This window comes from Phytophthora ramorum, assembly GCF_020800215.1.
Source record: "Phytophthora ramorum isolate Pr-102 chromosome Unknown Phyram_PR-102_s0003, whole genome shotgun sequence".
NCBI lineage: Eukaryota > Oomycota > Peronosporomycetes > Peronosporales > Peronosporaceae > Phytophthora > Phytophthora ramorum.
Window position 1 is genome coordinate 2,239,609 of NW_027150649.1, and position 16,305 is coordinate 2,255,913.

The following is a 16,305-nucleotide window of genomic DNA, read 5'->3' on the forward strand; positions in this document are numbered from 1 at the left end:
CCTCGACTGTGACAACTTGCTTGATGGATGTCCGCCGCATACAGCGGGCCATACAACCCAGGTTTGCCCCTGGCATGCGGTATCATAGCACATGGCAACCGTCTGCATCTCGTATCCATGCGACCAAGTCGCTTGTACAGAGGTAAATCATTGCGTTTTGTAAGTGAAATAAGTCCCCTATATAGAGGTCAGAGCTGCCACCGGGTTCTCATCGACTTGAAGCGCGGTCGGGCTCGCCTTGAAGCTTCTGAAGGAAGCCCAATGCCGGTCAGCATCAGCGTGAGTGGCGGCAGCAGCTTCTTGTAGAGCATGGCATTGGCAGCGGTGGTGCCGTCAGCCCGAGCTGCTCTGCAAGTGTATGCGGCTACGCACCTCAGTAGTCGTTTCTGCACCGCGTGTGTCTTTGTGACCTTTCGAGTCTTCACTACGGAGCGTACGCCTCGGGGTTGAACCGCGCACAGCCACGCGCTTCCCATGGCCATCGCCCGCCGGCAGTCAGTGAGAATTCTGCGGTGCGCAGCGCACGAGAGACCAAGAGAGCAGCATGGCGGACTTTGACACGCACTCGTCGTCGTCGTCGGACGGCGGCGGCGACGTGTTCCTCTCGCCGCGCTCGTCCGTGGCCAGCAAGCGCAGCGTGCAGTCAGTGCCCACCGTGCGCGAAGACGACGCCGACCGCCAGCCGGAGACGGAGCCGCGCAGCACTGCGAGCCGTCGCGAGACGTGGATCGGCGAGGGGCTCATCGACGCCAGCGGCCTCGAGGCCATCGACCGCCTCAGCGACGTGGCGTACGCGGACCTCGTCCAGCAGTCGGTGGCCGTGACGCGCGACGCCCCGTCGACGGACGCCGCCGCAGTCGACGCCAAGGCCCCGAAGCTCAGCGAGTTTCTGAATGCCACGTACCCCGCAGAGGGGGACACGCCCAAGCAGTCGACGCAGAGACGCCGCAAGCTGCTGGACTTCCTAGCTAACGACGTCGGAGAGAGGTACCTCAACGGTGTTTACAAGGACGAGGAGCGCGCGGCGGGCGATGACGAGACCGGATTGGACGGACTGGTTAGCGACGACGACGAGCCCAAGTTCCCGCACGCAGAGGACCTGCACACGCTAAGCAGCCGCTCGGCGCGCGCCAACAGTCGGCTGCTGGCCTTCCTGGCCCACGAGAAGAAGGGCAAACGCCACAACTGCGACGGCAGCCAGTCCTTCTCGTCCGTGCACTCGGCGCCGGTGTCGTCGGAGCCGCGCAACAAGTTCGTGACCAAAGTGGTGCCCCAGAAGGCCCGCATGGTGCTCCTGAACCCGGGAGACGTCGACTCGACGCAGCTCAGCCAAATGGTGGCCGAGGAGGCCGAGCGCAAGCAGAAGGCGCGCGTTGACAAGGAGCTCGCGCGCCAAAAAGTGCGCCAGTTCCTGCTGGAAGAGGAGCGGGAGGCCGCCAAGCGCAAAGGTTCGGGCAACGAGGCCACTATCAAGTCGGTGGACGAGTCCACGGTGCGACGAGAGACTGTGGTGGACGACTACGGCAAGGTGAACCTGCTGGATTACTTGGACCGCGTGGTTGACGACGGCCGCAGTCGCAGCGTGCCGTCCGAGATGGACGAGTCGGGTCCGCCCAGCAACACTTCGTCTCCCCGATCTCTGGCATCGTCGCTCGAGGCTGACACGAACACGTCCTTCACACAGGGACCCGATGATGGCGTGGCGCCACCGACGCCGAGCACCTTGTCAGGAATGGGCAATCGCTTCGCGCAGTTCCTTCACCGCGGAGGCGCAGCAAACGGCCATGACGAAGAAAGCAACACGCCGCGTGCTCGTCGGCTTCTACCGCCCTCGCCGTTCCATTCCAAGGGGTCCAACGAGAAAATGAGCCTGGAAGCTGCCTTCCACGCATCGAAACCTCCTGAATCGCCTGCGCCGCTTGTTTACGGAGCTACCACTGCACGCATGACGCCGTTGCTGGCCACGCTAGACCAGATCAGTCACACGTGCCAGAAAACCGAGTTGTCCGAGGTTTCCATTGCGCGTATCTCGACGCTGCTGACCTCTATCAACCAGATCGTACGCGATGACGTGCAGAAGCACCGCGGTCACCCAAACCGTGTCGTTCGTCGACTATCGGGTGCGCATTGGGTCAAGAGCGAGCAGGAACTGCACGAGCACGAGAAGCCGCATAGACCTCCTGTGCCGAAGCCGGCTGCGGAAATCCCACGTGAGCCTGCACCCGTCGTGTCCGCTTCTGCCACGGTGGACAACGCGAAGGTGAAGGCTGGACCTGGGGTCCTGAACGCGTTCAAGTCCTTTGACGCGGCCCAAAACTTGATCGAAACGCTTTCGAGCTTCAACAAGCTGCTGACTGAGTGCGGTCTCAGCGGCGTCAAGGTGGACGAGCCGTGGCGCGTGTACAACCACATCAAGGCGGGCGTCTACAGCAAGCTGGGCTTCCGGCACAAGCAGCTCTTCAAGCTTCTGGATGCGCGGTTCAACTTGGACGTGTACAAGCGCAAACCCGCGGCCAAGAAGCGCGTCTGTATCATTGGCGCTGGACCGGTTGGTCTTCGTGCTGCTGTGGAGACCGCGTTGCTCGGTGGTCAGGTGGTGGTGCTGGAGAAGCGCAAGCACTTCAGTCGCGAGAACATTTTGCACCTGTGGCCCTGGGTGGTGCAGGACTTGACGGCGCTGGGTGCGAAGGTGTTTTTCCCCTCGTTCTGCCACTCGACTGCGTACTTCCACGTCGGCACACGGCAGCTTCAAGTCATCCTGCTGAAGGTGGCGCTGCTGGTGGGCGTGACGGTGTATTCGTCGACGGCGTTTGAGTCGGTGGTTGCCCCGAACGCGGAGGAGAGCGACAACAAGCCGTTCTACACTGTGGCAACGCAGCCGCAGATCCCATGGATGGAGTTCACCGCGGTGCTTGGCGCATCGGGTACGAATGACAAGCTGGCTGAGCCCGCCGGCATCAACCGGTTCGTGTTCAGTCGCAAGGAGGCGCTCGGTATCGTGTGCTACTTCCCGAACCTCGGGACGACGGAGGAGAAGAAGGTGACGGAGTTCTCGTGGACGATCCAGTTCAAGCAGCAAATGTTTGCGAAGATGCGTGAGATCGGCGTCGACCTGGAGAACATTGTTTATTACCGCGGGGAAATGCACTACCTGGTGATGACTCCGAAGCGCCAGAACCTGCTGGAGCAGAAGGTCCTGAAGGAGAACCGCCCGGAGCCCCAAGACTTGGTGCAGGACGACAACATCAACAAGAGCACGCTGCACGAGTACGTGAAGCGTGTCGTGTCGTTCCTGGGCATCTCCAAGAAGGCCGAGTTTTCGCGTATCCGGATGTTCGACTTCAGCACGCGCACTCGCGCCGACAAGGCCGCGAGTATCCTCACAGCCCAGGGCAAGAAGCTCTACGTCGGCCTCATCGGCGACTCGCTGATTGAGCCGTTCTGGCCGGAGGGTGTCGGGACCTGCCGCGGCTTCCTGGGCGCACTGGACGGCGTATGGATGGTGGCTCAGATCGGCAAGAAGGCCGACGAGCAGCTACTCGCCGACCGCGAGATGGCCTACCGTGTCATCCAGCACGTCTCGGGCTTCCGTCGTGACGATTTGCAGAAGAACGTGCGCAAGTACACGGTGGACCCCAAGTCGCGCTACACGGTCAAGTTCCCTCAGTTGTGTTGAAAAGTGTCCAATATAAACCCTTCCTATTGCGAGCGTTGGTTGATGGCTTGATGCACCTGTTATTGCCGACTCCAGCCGTCAATGCAAGCTGCTTGTTTGCAAGGTGACTGACTGGCTTTGAACAATCCCTGTCGTGCTAAGATAAGAGTTATAGGTCTTGTCCCCTATGGAGTCTTATGCCGGCTGCTTTTCCAATCAGTACATGGTCTGAGCATGAAGTAGATGCTCCAGTACCAGCCTTGACAGAGTCTGTGTCCCGAGGTTGCACCTAACCGAGGGAGAGTCTTCGAGCACGCGCAACCGTGCGGTTGAAGACGAGATCGCGTTGGTAGTCGTGCCCCATCAGTTCGGATTCTGCAGTGGGCATCTCACCTCCATTCGAGAAAATGGCAACGCTGGGTCAACCAGGTGCGCATGCATCACCCCCGTTGCCTAGCAAGTTCAGCGCCCGCCCTCCTGTGCACGATGGCTCTCGTGAGTCGCTCGACCGAGCTAATGGTGTCGCTCGTCATGATGCCGGCCTAAACGTGCTGGAGCGGCGAAGTGATGTCGACAGCAAGTCCTCGCAACGTCGCCGGAATCTGCTGGACTATGTCGCGAACAACGTCGATGAAAATTACCTGGATGGTGGCTACAGAGAAGACGACGGCGATGGCAGCACAGACGGAGACGATGGCGGCTTTGAGAGCGAAGGTCTTCGCTCTGGACGACACCGATCGATTCCATCTCACTCGGCTCCGTCTTCGGTCTCAGATAGTGGTCGCAACGCGGTGATCAACCCTCACGAAGTAGACTCGATCCAGTTGAGTCTCATGGTGGCGGAGGAGGCTGAGCGCAAACAGCGAGCTCGCGCAGAGAAGGAGTTGGCTTGGCAGAAGGTGAGGCAGCTCCTAGTCGAGGAAGAGGAGAAGGCTACGACACGCAACGATCCCAGTGCTGAAAGCACCAACTCGTCCGCCGACAGCCTTTTGACGAGTGGAGATACGGATAAGGAGAGGTGCAATACGGTGAAGCTGATGGACGCCTTGGCTCGATCCAGCGGTGAGGACTTCTCTTACAACCGCAGCATTTCCTCAGACGGCGACGCCGCTCCAGTAGTGGATTCGTCACTCGCCCAGCCACCGGCTGCATCGTCCGGCGAGACCAACAGCACCACGCCCGCCCCCGAAGTGAAGGATCAAGTGAAGGATCTACCACAGAAGCTGGCGAGTCACATGGACCGAATGGGAAACAAACTCGCGCAGCTCCTGAATCGGGGGCAGAATTCCGATGAGGACATGCCCGAGGCACTGAAGCCGCGCTTCAAACCCTCTGCTCCGTTTCATGGCAAAGAGAACAAGGAGGCTTTCGTCGCTGGCAAGTCGTCGGTTCGATTGGCGCTGCTAGCGACGCTGGAACAGGTTGCCAAAACATGCCAGCGGACGGAGCTTTCGGAGACGTCCATGGCACGAATTTGCTCGCACTTGACTGCAATTGAACAAATCGCGCGCGAGGATATGGATAAGAAGAGCGGGCAGCTCAAGCGAGGTCTGCGTCGACTGTCCAACACGCAATGGGCAAAAAGTGACCAGGAATCGACCCACCATGAAAAGGAATTCCGAGACCCGGCACCTCCTAAGGCAGCGTCTCCTTCTGAGTACCTGTCGATTCCGTCTGCACCTCCAGCCATCATCGACAACCCTCAGGCGAAGGTGTCTCCAACAGTGTTCGATTCGTTCAAGGCCTTTGACGCAGCACAAGATTTGGGCGACATACTAGCCGCTTTCAGCAACCTGCTGACGGATTGTGGACTCAACGGCATCATGGTGGACGAGCCGTGGCACGTGTACTGCCACATCAAGGCAGCCGTGTACAGCAAGCTCAGCTTTCGTCACAAACAGCTCTTCAAGCTGCTGGATGCGCGCCTGAATGTTGATGTCTACAAGCGCAGACCTGCCTCGAGGAAGCGTGTTTGCATCATCGGTGCTGGGCCAGTTGGTCTCCGCGCTGCGGTTGAGGCCGCACTGCTTGGAGGTCAGGTGGTTGTTCTGGAGAAGCGCAAAAACTTCAGCCGCGAGAACATGCTTCACTTGTGGCCGTGGGTTGTTCAAGACTTGACCTCGTTGGGTGCCAAGGTCCTCTTTTCGCAATTTTCCAAGTCAAACTCGTACTTCCACGTGAGCACGCGTCAGTTGCAGGTTATCCTACTCAAGGTGGCACTGCTCCTCGGCGTGACGGTTTTCTCGTCGACAGAGTTCGACTCGGTTGTACCTCCTGGTTTGGAGGAGAACGGCGGCAGGCCATTCTACACCCTGACGACGCAACCGCAGATCCCCATGATGGAGTTCACGGCGGTTCTCGGTGCGTCTGGTGTCAACGACAAGCTGGCGGAGTTCGCCGGCATCGATCGCTTCGTGTTCTGTCGTGAGGAAGCTCTCGGTATTGTGTGCTATTTCCCGAACCTCGGAACTTCCGAGGAGACCAAGGTCAAGGAATTCTCGTGGACTACCCAACTCAAGCACCAAATGCTCGACAAGTTGCGCGACGGCGGTATCGACATGGAGAACATTATGTATTACCGCGGTGAGATGCATTACCTGGTGATGACCCCGAAGCGGCAGAACCTGCTGGATTGGAAGGTGGTAAATGAGAACCACGCAAGCCCCGTGGACTTAGTCATGGATACCAACGTCAACCAGAGCGTTCTCCAAGAATTCGTCAAGACCATCGTGGACTTTGCCGGCATCCCCAGGAAGACTGACTTCACTCGAGTCAGTTTGTTCGACTTCAGCCCCCGCACACGCGCGGACAAGGCTGCGACCATCCTCTCGTCGAACGGCAATAAGCTCTACGTCGGTCTCGTCGGCGACTCGCTCCTGGAGCCGCTGTGGCACGAAAGCGTGGGGGTCTGCCGCGGCTTCCTCAGTGCGATGGACGGCGTGTGGATGGTGGCGCAGATCGGCCGGAAAGCGGACGAGCAGCTTTTGGCCGACCGAGAAGTCATGTACCAAGTGACGCAGCGTCTGTCGGGCCGCCACCGCGACGAGATGCAGAAGAACGTGCGCAAGTACACGGTGGACCCCAGGTCGCGCTACCTGGCCCACTTCCCTCGAGTCGTGTAGCTGCCTGCAGCCTAAGCAATTAGTATTCATAGTGTTCATTAACGTAAAAAAGTAAAGTGACTTTTCAACGTTCAAAAAGGCAAGTTGACAATTTCGCCCCATTCCCAAATTTCAAATTTGTGCTTTGTGTGCAACATTCGCGCCATACAAAGCGAGATGGATGAGGTCGAGGACACGTACGGCTTCGGGTCCTACGCGGAGCTGTTCGACGTCGGGCCGGCGAGGGTCGTCAAACATCTGGACGTAGGTGCGCTGAGCCGCTTCTGCATGTCCGAGCGGCGGCTCGCGCGCTTCCAGCAGCAAAAGCAGCAGCAACAGCGCGCCATGTTCCAGCACGTGGCCGCCAAGTTCGACGGCGTGGGCATCGACGGCGGACTGGGGGCGCTGGCACTGGAGAGCGGCGGCGTCATGTGGCTGCAGACGACACAGTCGGACTCGGACGCGCTGCAGCGGCGCAAGAGGCAGCTGCAGGACATCTCGAGCCGCGGTCGGGCGCAGGACGGCGCCATGTCGGCGGCTGCGCTCTTCGTGACGCTGGAAAACGTGGTTAAAGTGCAGCCCAGGACGGTACAAAACATGGTGCTGGGCGTGGAGCTGCAGCTCGTGGACGGCCACAGACTGGAGCTCACGTTCATGCCAGGACCTTTTGCAGACGCGTCCCATCGAGACGAGTTTCTCACGGCGCTCAAGAGGCAGATGGACGCTGCGACTGCTAATACAGATACGATGTCTACGGAGAACGCAGTGCAGACACCAGGACGTGTTGCTGGGGGTCGTGAAGCTGGTGCTGTCAGGTCGGAAACGAAGGCGAGGAAAACTGCAGGAACGCCAGAGGAGAAGGGACCATCTAGCGTCAATCAGAAGGAAGAGTTCCGCCAGCTTGTACGCAGATACACCCAGTTAGACCCGCTGAGTGAGGAAGGACTTGGAATCGCCAAGCAGGTGTACGCGGGGACGGGATATCACTTGGGCCCGACGACTAAGCAGATACCAAAGTTCTCGGCCGACATGGAATACCGCAAGAAAACGGTGGGGCAGCTCACTGGTTTCATTAAGCGGATGAATCAAGAGTGGAGCGAAGCGGATGCACATCGTCAGCTGCATACCAAGACTCAGCAGTCCCGCAACGACGATGGTCTGTTTGAGTACACGGATACTGACACGGGTGCGCGGATTCCGCTACGGACGTATGAGCAGCGGTATCTGGAGTACGCCAAGGCACATGAGGTTAATCCTGTGATCCACCTGTTTCCTGTCCCGGAGAACACGAAGAAGTCAGCGCAGAACGACACTGCAGAGCAATCTGCATCTGCTGCAGCCTCGAATAGTGTGGAAAGCGCGGCGCGGGTTGCTTCTCTGATTGCAGCAACGTTAGGAGTTGATATCAGCTCAAGCTGCATCATTGGCGAGGATTTCTTTTCGTCGGGGGATACACCTGCACCCACGGATCCCCCAACACACAGGGCTGAGGATACGGAGTTTCGAACTGCCGTGGACAGTGCTCGGATGAAGCTATGGGATAGTTGGGGCTCTGCTTTCGCCCGGGTGTCTGGAAACAGTGCTGGCCAAGCTGAACCTCGACTTGGCCACTCAAAACGCCCTGCACAAGTGGTGGGTGGAGTTTCAGGTGCGGCGCCAATCGAGGTGGCATGTGCATTGCTTTTCGTCATGATGCTAACATTTGTGTTGTTTGTTAGGTCACTCATCAACGCGAAAACGCGCGCGACATAGGCGACGAAGTCTCGTTCTGCCTACCTCAGACGATCTTCAAGCAACGTCTGAAGCAACTGTGCCGAAGAAGTCGCAGGTTGCTAATGGCATGCCCTCAAGTGGAGGCGATTCCCACCAGCCGCACGCAAAGCGAAGTCGATCCGCATCGCAGAAGTCAGACACAGCCCATAAATCGAAACGAAAGGCACGACGTCAAAGTATCGTAAGCACTGTGGATCTACCTGTGACTTGGACCAATGAAGGCGAGGAGAAGAAGATGAAGACTGCGGACAAGCACAGAACGCCTCAAAATGCGCAGTCGCCGCGGCCCAGACATTCTGCTAACGGTTATACCCGGGAGACAAGTGCCCTAGAGATGGTGGGCGAGGAAGACTCGGACTTGTGTCGGCTTTGCTACAGCGAGCGTGCTCTGGTACATATGAGCCCTTGCAACCACGCCGTGTGTACGTCATGCTGGTCGCGGCTGTCTCCACCGTCCGGGAAGAATGTTACAGGTTCGCGTCGAGTGTGTCCTTGGGATCGCGAGTCCGTGACAAAACGGTAGCAACGAGTAACACGCTGCAGTATTAGCGGTGAATGGGTCTTGTGTCTTCAAGTGTATGGCGGGGGTTTCGCGAATGATGGCTCGGTGCTTTTAGGCAGTTGCTCGCTAACGACCTGGGGTCAAATGAGCAGGAAGCTTGTGGCCGGAAGTTCCAGGGGTACGCAAGACTGAAGTGCTGCACGTGTGTTCGCCTGACTGGAAGAAACCTAACGTGTGGTTAATGGCGCAGGCAATCGACCAAACAGGGAGATGACAGTGGCTCCTTCACAAGCCTCGACTATTGCAAGGCTGCTGCAATGGAAAAAGCACAACGATGCCAAGCGTGCGTGCTTGGCCAGACGTATTTGACTGGTGCGAGCTGGTAAAGGAGACGAAGTGCTGAATGTTCTGCTGGTGTAGGCGAGGTGAAAGCGAGGCTCCAAGAAGATGCACGTGCTGAGGAAGAGGACTCGTTTCTTTCGCTAGCCAAGCCACTACCGCAGGGTCAGGTGCAAGCTGCTGCTATTCGCAATTTCCAAGCAGCTGGGGAGCTCCGCTGGAAGAAGTTGATGCTTCAAGCGGTTAGAGAGCAGCAGCAGCTTGATGAAGAGGAGGCCGAGTGCACGTTCCGCCCGCGTCTCATAGCTCAGCCTCGGCGTCCTGTACGACTTGTCGCCCCCGCAACCTCCAAGCTGAAAGCATGCCGACCTTCTTGTGGTGCAAGCAGCAACAATTCAACTAGCGCACCAGCTCCACAACCTTTTCGTCGAGAGACGGATGGAGACGTGTTTGAGCGGTTGTTCAGACCCCAGGCAGATGCACCGGCAGTGACAGCATCCCAGTGCGCAGGCAGCACGACGCCGAAGAGAATCTCGCCCCGGGCGGAGGCTGCCTTCATCGCGCGACAGGAACGCGACCTGGTGGGTCGACAGGTACGCTTCAACTTGGCCATTTGAACTGAAGGTAGAGCTCGTGACTGATGCCAACCGTTGGTGCGTGCAGCGTCGGCGATCGGGGCGTGCAGTCCAACAGCGATTTCCGCACAAGCCGAAGCTCTCGAGGCACTCGCAGGAAATCTGCGCAGCGCTGCGTGAGAGTGGAACGGCTAGACTTGTGCGGCGTGCTGATCATTGCGAAAAGAGATCAGCAAGACAAGTCCGATACACTGTCCCAGCATACCCCAGTGGCTCCCTCTGCAAGTCCAACGCTGCCTCTGCACCCTTCAACTCGCTCGTCACCGCCTTGCAACAACAAGAGAAACGCATGCGCTGCATCAGCAAATGCGCTTGACAACTAATCAATACGCAGGAATGAGCGCTAACCTATTGCATTTCATCGTTAACTACGCTAATGACGAATCGTGTGAGACGGTGGAATGGGCAAACTGTTCGTGACCGCTACGCTAGGCTCGTGAGAAGAATGGACGGTTGACAGCAGGAGTCAAAAGTGCACACTTCTTCACGGACCGCGCAGGGGCCGGACACGACAGCGCCGATTCCACCCCACTCTCCATCGCTGGAAAGCTGACGGCGGAGTGATTTTCTCGGAGCGGCAGATTGCTGGGCAAATAATAAGCAGGAGACAATATACACATCATCCGGCTGCCAGCCCTCTACAGCTCGAGTTCCTTCACCGTTTCCCACGTGAAGTCCACGTCCTCGCGGCCGAAGTGGCCGTAGGCGGCAGTCTTCTGCATCACCGGGCGCTTCAGCTGGAGCGTCTTCTGGATCATACCCGGACGCAGGTCGAAGTTCTTCTTGATGATCTCCACCAGCTCGTCGTCAGACAGGCCCTCCTTCACCGTGCCGTACGAGTCGACGTGGATCGACAGCGGGTAGGGCACACCGATGGCGTACGAGAGCTGCACAAGGAGGCGAGAGGCAAGGCCCTTGGCCACCACCGACTTGGCGACCCAACGAGCGGCATAGGCAGCCGAGCGGTCGACCTTGGTCGTGTCCTTGCCGGAGAAGGCACCGCCACCGTGGGCGCCCCAGCCGCCGTACGTGTCGATGATGATCTTACGGCCGGTAAGACCGGCGTCGCCGTGCGGGCCACCAATCACGAAGCGTCCAGACGGGTTCAGGTGGTACACCGTCTTGTCGTCGAGGTACTTCTCCGGGATGACGGTCTGGATAACGTGCTTCATGAGGTCGGCAGCGATCTGCTCGTTGGTAACGTCGTCGTTGTGCTGCGTGGAGATGACCACGGTGTGCACGCGCTGCGGGATCATGCGGCCGTCCTCCTGCTTGTACTCGACAGTCACCTGCGTCTTGCCGTCAGGGCGGATCCAGTCGAGCGTGCCGTTCTTGCGCACCTCCGTGAGCTTCGAGCCCAGCTTGGTGGCCAGCACGTGCGACAGCGGCATGAGCTCGGGCGTCTCGTCCGAGGCGTAGCCGAACATGATGCCCTGGTCGCCGGCGCCGACGTCCTCGTCCGTGACCGAGTCCACGGACTGGGCGATGTCGGGCGACTGCTGCTCGATGGCGACGATGACGTTGACCGTCTTGTAGTCGAGGCCCTTGGCAGGGTCGTCGTAGCCGATCTCCTTGATGGTGTCGCGGATGACCTTCTCGTAGTTGACGATGGCCTTGGTGCTGATCTCGCCGAAGATCATGACCATGCCCGTCTTGGCGCACGTCTCGCAGGCCACGCGCGAGTTCGGGTCCTCCGACACGCAGGCGTCCAGCACGGCGTCCGAGATCTGGTCGCAGAGCTTGTCCGGGTGGCCCTCGTTCACGGACTCGGACGTGAACAGGAAGGTGCGGTCCTTGGGGGCGGCAGTCTGAGTCATCTTGAGAGAAGGTCTTGAGAAGCTGGGTGTGGGCACCGGCAAGCAAATTCCAGAATGAGAGCCGCCCGCCAGCCACGGATGTCCAGCAGTCGGTTTTTGGAGGGAAACTGGTGGCCCAGCGCGACGCGCTTTCGACCAATGGGCGCCCCACGTGCTTCACTTCCCACCAATCAGGGCACGATTTTGGACCACCGTCAGAGGACGGTCTCTGACGCACACCCTTGGACTCGCATCCATTCTACCTCGCCGACGGCGACGGCGACGTTAGGATAGGATAGTGCGTCTTTGTTGGGACCGTGTTCACAATACGTGATGGTGTTGTCTGTATTGGCACTCAGCCCTGGTCAGCGCAGGCCTCGTGTTTGATCTGGAGGCTGGCGCCGACGTGGCCCGATTGCGGTGGCCGAAAATGGCTTCTCCCGCGCCCATCTCCCTCGTTGACCTTTGATTTTTGCAGGTGGTCGATTCTACAAATTCCAGTCCAATAAGAGAGTGTAGCTAACCGCTTCCACAGGGATATTCTATCCCAAAGGTCTCTTACCGGCCAATCAGTGCTATGGATCTTGAACACGCAGATCTGCGCAAACACGCAGTTCCCGGACGAGACTGTGGCGATCTGCATTCGCCATTCGCAGCGCAGCGGCGGCAAACAAATTGGCGAGCGTACATTGCAGCGTGCGAGGTAATCGATGCGTGGACATCTTCGCTTGCGGTATCACGTTCGCGTGCACAGGACGGACGACTACGGTGTCGAGCGGTGAGCCAGGCTTATCCCAACTGGGGTTCCTAAGTCGATTGCCGAGACCTGAACGCGGCGTACGTGTAACTGCGGCCGTTAGAAGTCAGTTTAGGCAGCAGGCTGCGTGCCAGCATTGCAGCAAGACTGACACGTTCGTCATCGAGGACCTGCCCGCTGGATGAAGGAGATGAGCTCTTCTGTGAACAGCGAGGAGGAGGGCGTTGATGCTAGTGGGCGTCAATGATGCAGCATTACTTACCAGCTCGTTGCTATCGCTAACGTCACAACAGCTCAGATAAGCTGTGGTCGCAAGCTCCCTCCGCTCGGAGAGTTTCTTTTTGCCTTACCGACTTTGAACCTGATGTTAAGATATCGATCATATCCTTTGCAAATAGCTAGTTACACAATAGCCATCTCGATATCGGCTGCGTATTAGCGACGATGGCAGCGCTAGAAGCAGTGAAAGGCGGGCAGTTTGGTTGCGTTTGGTTGCACCCATGAAACCGCATGTACATTTTATATAATGGGTAATAATACCGTAGCCAGCAAAAGCATGAACAGCGTGCTGTCTTCGCTGACATGGGGCACTTGGGACGATGCCGAATGGACCCCGGCGGCTTCCAACATTGATGCCGCCAATAACTTCATCCCCGTCGCTGTCTCTGAGGTCGGTAAGCCCGTGAATGCGTCGCAAAACCAGCGAAGTCTTCGCAAACTGCGCAAGAAGGGGCTGCAGGCGCCCAAGAACTCTCAGCTCTGGTTCGAGGAGCTGCTGGAGCGCGTGGAGGGCACATCATTCGGCCAAGCCAAGGCCACATATCGCTGCAACCCGCTCAGATGCTTGCACGCGTCGGAAGAGTCATGCAGCGAGACGGCAGAGGCACAGCAGGGCATCCCCTGGACGGACCTGCCCGACGGAATTCACCCGCGAGATGGCAAACTGCCGGTGCAACGAGCAAGAAACAAGCGGCAGCAAGTGGACAATTTGGCGGTGTTCTTGCAGCGCATACTCCGGTGAGTTGGTGGATTTTGCAGCAGTAGCAATGCGAGGCTGACCATGATGTTGATGCTGCTCCAGACCGGGCGATGTCGTTGTCGAGTTCTGCGCAGGGTCCGGATACGTGGCGTTGCCACTTGCTTGCCTCTTCCCGCAGTGCAAATTCGTCTTGCTTGACAAGAAGGAACCTTCGCTTGCTATCGGTAGGGGGCAGCTAGAGTCGCATTGCAAGAAGGCTGGTGTGGGCGATAGCTGACCTGTGCGTTTGATTTTGGTATCTGCCTTCCAGCCGAGGAACGAATTGCTGCTGCCCAGTTGACGAACGTTGAGATTTTCTGCGGATTCATCGATGACTATCACAAGCCTTTCGACGTGGGCATTGCGCTGCACGCCTGCGGGGAGGCCACCGACATGGTCATGCAAAAATGTCTAGCGGAGCGAGCCGCGTACGTGTTAGCACCGTGTTGCGTCGGCAAAATTAAGCTCAGCGAACTGGCCTACCCCCGCTCTGCCACTCTTGCAGCTGAGCTGTCACGTACCGAGTACGAGGTGTTGGCGAAGGCTGCCGATTTTGGACACTCGAGCACTGCGGCTGTAGCGCACACGGACATCAACCGTCGGCGTCGACGCTGCAAGACTCTTCTCGAGAGTGATCGCAACATGCGTGCAGAGGAAGCTCAGTATGATACGTTCATGTTCGTCATGCACCCGCCGACGGCCACTCCTAAAAATGACGTGCTGGTTGGCATTCCACGCAGCCCATTGGTGCAGGAGGGCCAGGGTGTTTCGACAGAGGAGGGTGGCAGATTCTTCCAGCTCGCATGTGAAGCTACGCTATCGACGGACTCGCTCGTTCGCAAAGCAATGCTCAGCTCATAAACGAATAATAGACTGCATGATTTGGTGGCGCATTATATGCCTACGGCTTAACGATGCGTGAGGGGAAACGAAGCCTTCACTCGCTGCAGTAGCTCCCGAGTATCCGCGGACTGGTAATCGCGACAATCTATTAGCAACAGAGACGCTGACCCAGCCGCGCCTTTCTCGAAAGTCATAACGCCTTCGAGCGTCATGAGCGCAAACTGCATAGTCGCCGCCCAGCCGTGCGCAACTTGCACCTTTGTTTTCATCGTTTGCAAGAACTCCGAGCACGGTACACCCATGAGACGCGTCACAAAATCTTCCGCTACGTCCGCCTCCTTCGTGGCAGTGCAGTCTTCCACGGACACTCGAAGCTGGTATCGCCCTGTGTTGAATTGAAAGCCCACCACCGACTTGATGCACGCGCGAATCTGGAATCTAGTTGCTGTTGATGGCAGCATCGACAGCGTTGATAATCGTGCTGTGAAGTACAGGAATGGGCGAGTGGGATCCAACGCTGGAGCTGTCCTCGGTATACTATCCCTATCATGATCCATGGTCGCAGTACTCGATCCCATCGAATTGTGTTGTGATTGGGGTCTGACTTGAGCTGTAGTCCTCACTTGCTGATTCATAGACGGTGAGCGAGGTCGTTTCCTGGAAGGGACTGCATTGCTGGCGACTGGTGCTTTCCCGGCATCAGCAGGATGTCGAGGAGTCTTCGGGCTGTAGAATAGGTGTTCCACCATGGGGTCGGTAGTATCGCTGTTCATATCCTCGTCCGACGAAGGTACATCTACAAACACGGACGGCACGGGGCCGCTTCTGGCAGGTTCTGGAATTGTGCTCGTGCTAAGACGCCGTGTAGACTCTAGGTTTGATACAGTAGTCGCGCTCGTGATTCTTGCTGGGTTTGCCCGCAAAGGATTGTTACAGGCCGGTGTTGGTGCTGTCGTGATGGTTCTTGCCGTAGACTGTTGTGAACGGGTAGGTGGCATTGCGGGTGATGGCCGCTGTTGCGAGGTATTGAACTGCGACGTTACTAGAGCTGCCGAGTACGCTCCAGCACTAACCACGCTCGGGTCTGCCGGCCGTTGTACTTGTCCATTGCCCTGTCCCGATCGGTCAGACGACGTCTCCAGTAGCTGGCAATTGTCGGGTGCGAGCATGAGCAGCCCATGCCTCACAGGTACGTTCTCCACCACGATCTTGGTGCCACGTGCAATGTTCACACTGAACTGAGGCAGCGAGCTAAACTCAAAGCCAAAGACCAGTTGGTGTCCATCCGTGAGCCCCAACTTGAGCGTGCGTGTTGGCCCCGCAGCCGACAACTCCGTTCGGTGCTCGTAGTTGGCGCCGATGTTGGCCACGTCCACTACCTATTCAGTCGCAACCAATTGTGAGCAATGATCCTGGATCTATTGCACACTTCGCTCGTCGTCCTACCTGCAGGATGCACACGCCCTGGATGGTGCAGCCGTTGAGCTTCGCGACGTCCGGGGGCAGCGCCGCTCGACAGCTCTGGTGCAGATCCGACTGCATCAGTCGCCCGAACAGATACGCGCCATACGGGGCCTGCTGTCGGGCGTCGCCAGCGGCAGCGCGGAACTTGTGGAACTCGCGCGCCTCCCACTCCGGGTCCAGCGCCTCGTACGGCAGCTGCCGCCGCTCTCCCGGCATCGATTGATACAGTTGCAGCATTTGGCGCCATATTTTAGAAAGGGTAATAATTTAGAAATTTAGAAATTCTAAAACCGACTACAGATTAGCACGACGCTGCTGCTACGACTTCACGGGGTGCACCTGACTCAGCATGAGCCGTCTCGCGTAGTCTCTCCGCCTTGAGCCAAGTCCTGACAGCTGAAAGGCACCAAACCAGACCAACA

General features: G+C 58.1%; 6 protein-coding genes across 6 annotated transcripts; 4 read left to right on the plus strand and 2 right to left on the minus strand.

Annotated features, from left to right (window-relative positions):
* Positions 1-544: 544 nt before the first annotated feature.
* Positions 545-3,676, plus strand: KRP23_3894 ([F-actin]-monooxygenase mical1; the record flags this gene model as incomplete). The annotated part of the gene is made up of 1 exon (XM_067888806.1): positions 545-3,676. The coding sequence occupies one exon, from the start codon at positions 545-547 to the stop codon at positions 3,674-3,676; it is 3,132 nt and encodes a 1,043-aa protein (XP_067748012.1).
* Positions 3,677-4,062: 386 nt separating this feature from the next.
* Positions 4,063-6,777, plus strand: KRP23_3895 ([F-actin]-monooxygenase MICAL3; the record flags this gene model as incomplete). Its single annotated transcript, XM_067888807.1, has 1 exon — positions 4,063-6,777. One exon carries the CDS (start codon positions 4,063-4,065, stop codon positions 6,775-6,777), a length of 2,715 nt encoding a protein of 904 aa, XP_067748013.1.
* Positions 6,778-6,933: 156 nt separating this feature from the next.
* Positions 6,934-10,125, plus strand: KRP23_3896 (uncharacterized protein; the record flags this gene model as incomplete). The annotated part of the gene is made up of 7 exons (XM_067888808.1): positions 6,934-8,404; positions 8,475-9,002; positions 9,147-9,209; positions 9,282-9,374; positions 9,452-9,693; positions 9,837-9,963; positions 10,034-10,125. 7 exons carry the CDS (start codon positions 6,934-6,936, stop codon positions 10,123-10,125), a joined length of 2,616 nt encoding a protein of 871 aa, XP_067748014.1.
* A 518-nt stretch (positions 10,126-10,643) lies between these two features.
* On the minus strand, positions 10,644-11,822 carry KRP23_3897 (S-adenosylmethionine synthase 2; the record flags this gene model as incomplete). Its single annotated transcript, XM_067888810.1, has 1 exon — positions 10,644-11,822. One exon carries the CDS (start codon positions 11,820-11,822, stop codon positions 10,644-10,646), a length of 1,179 nt encoding a protein of 392 aa, XP_067748015.1.
* A 1,292-nt stretch (positions 11,823-13,114) lies between these two features.
* KRP23_3898 (Glutathione S-transferase C-terminal domain-containing protein) lies at positions 13,115-14,437 on the plus strand (the record flags this gene model as incomplete). Its single annotated transcript, XM_067888811.1, has 3 exons — positions 13,115-13,575; positions 13,640-13,761; positions 13,848-14,437. 3 exons carry the CDS (start codon positions 13,115-13,117, stop codon positions 14,435-14,437), a joined length of 1,173 nt encoding a protein of 390 aa, XP_067748016.1.
* A 47-nt stretch (positions 14,438-14,484) lies between these two features.
* On the minus strand, positions 14,485-16,099 carry KRP23_3899 (RecQ-mediated genome instability protein 1; the record flags this gene model as incomplete). Its single annotated transcript, XM_067888812.1, has 2 exons — positions 14,485-15,798; positions 15,866-16,099. 2 exons carry the CDS (start codon positions 16,097-16,099, stop codon positions 14,485-14,487), a joined length of 1,548 nt encoding a protein of 515 aa, XP_067748017.1.
* Positions 16,100-16,305: the final 206 nt, after the last annotated feature.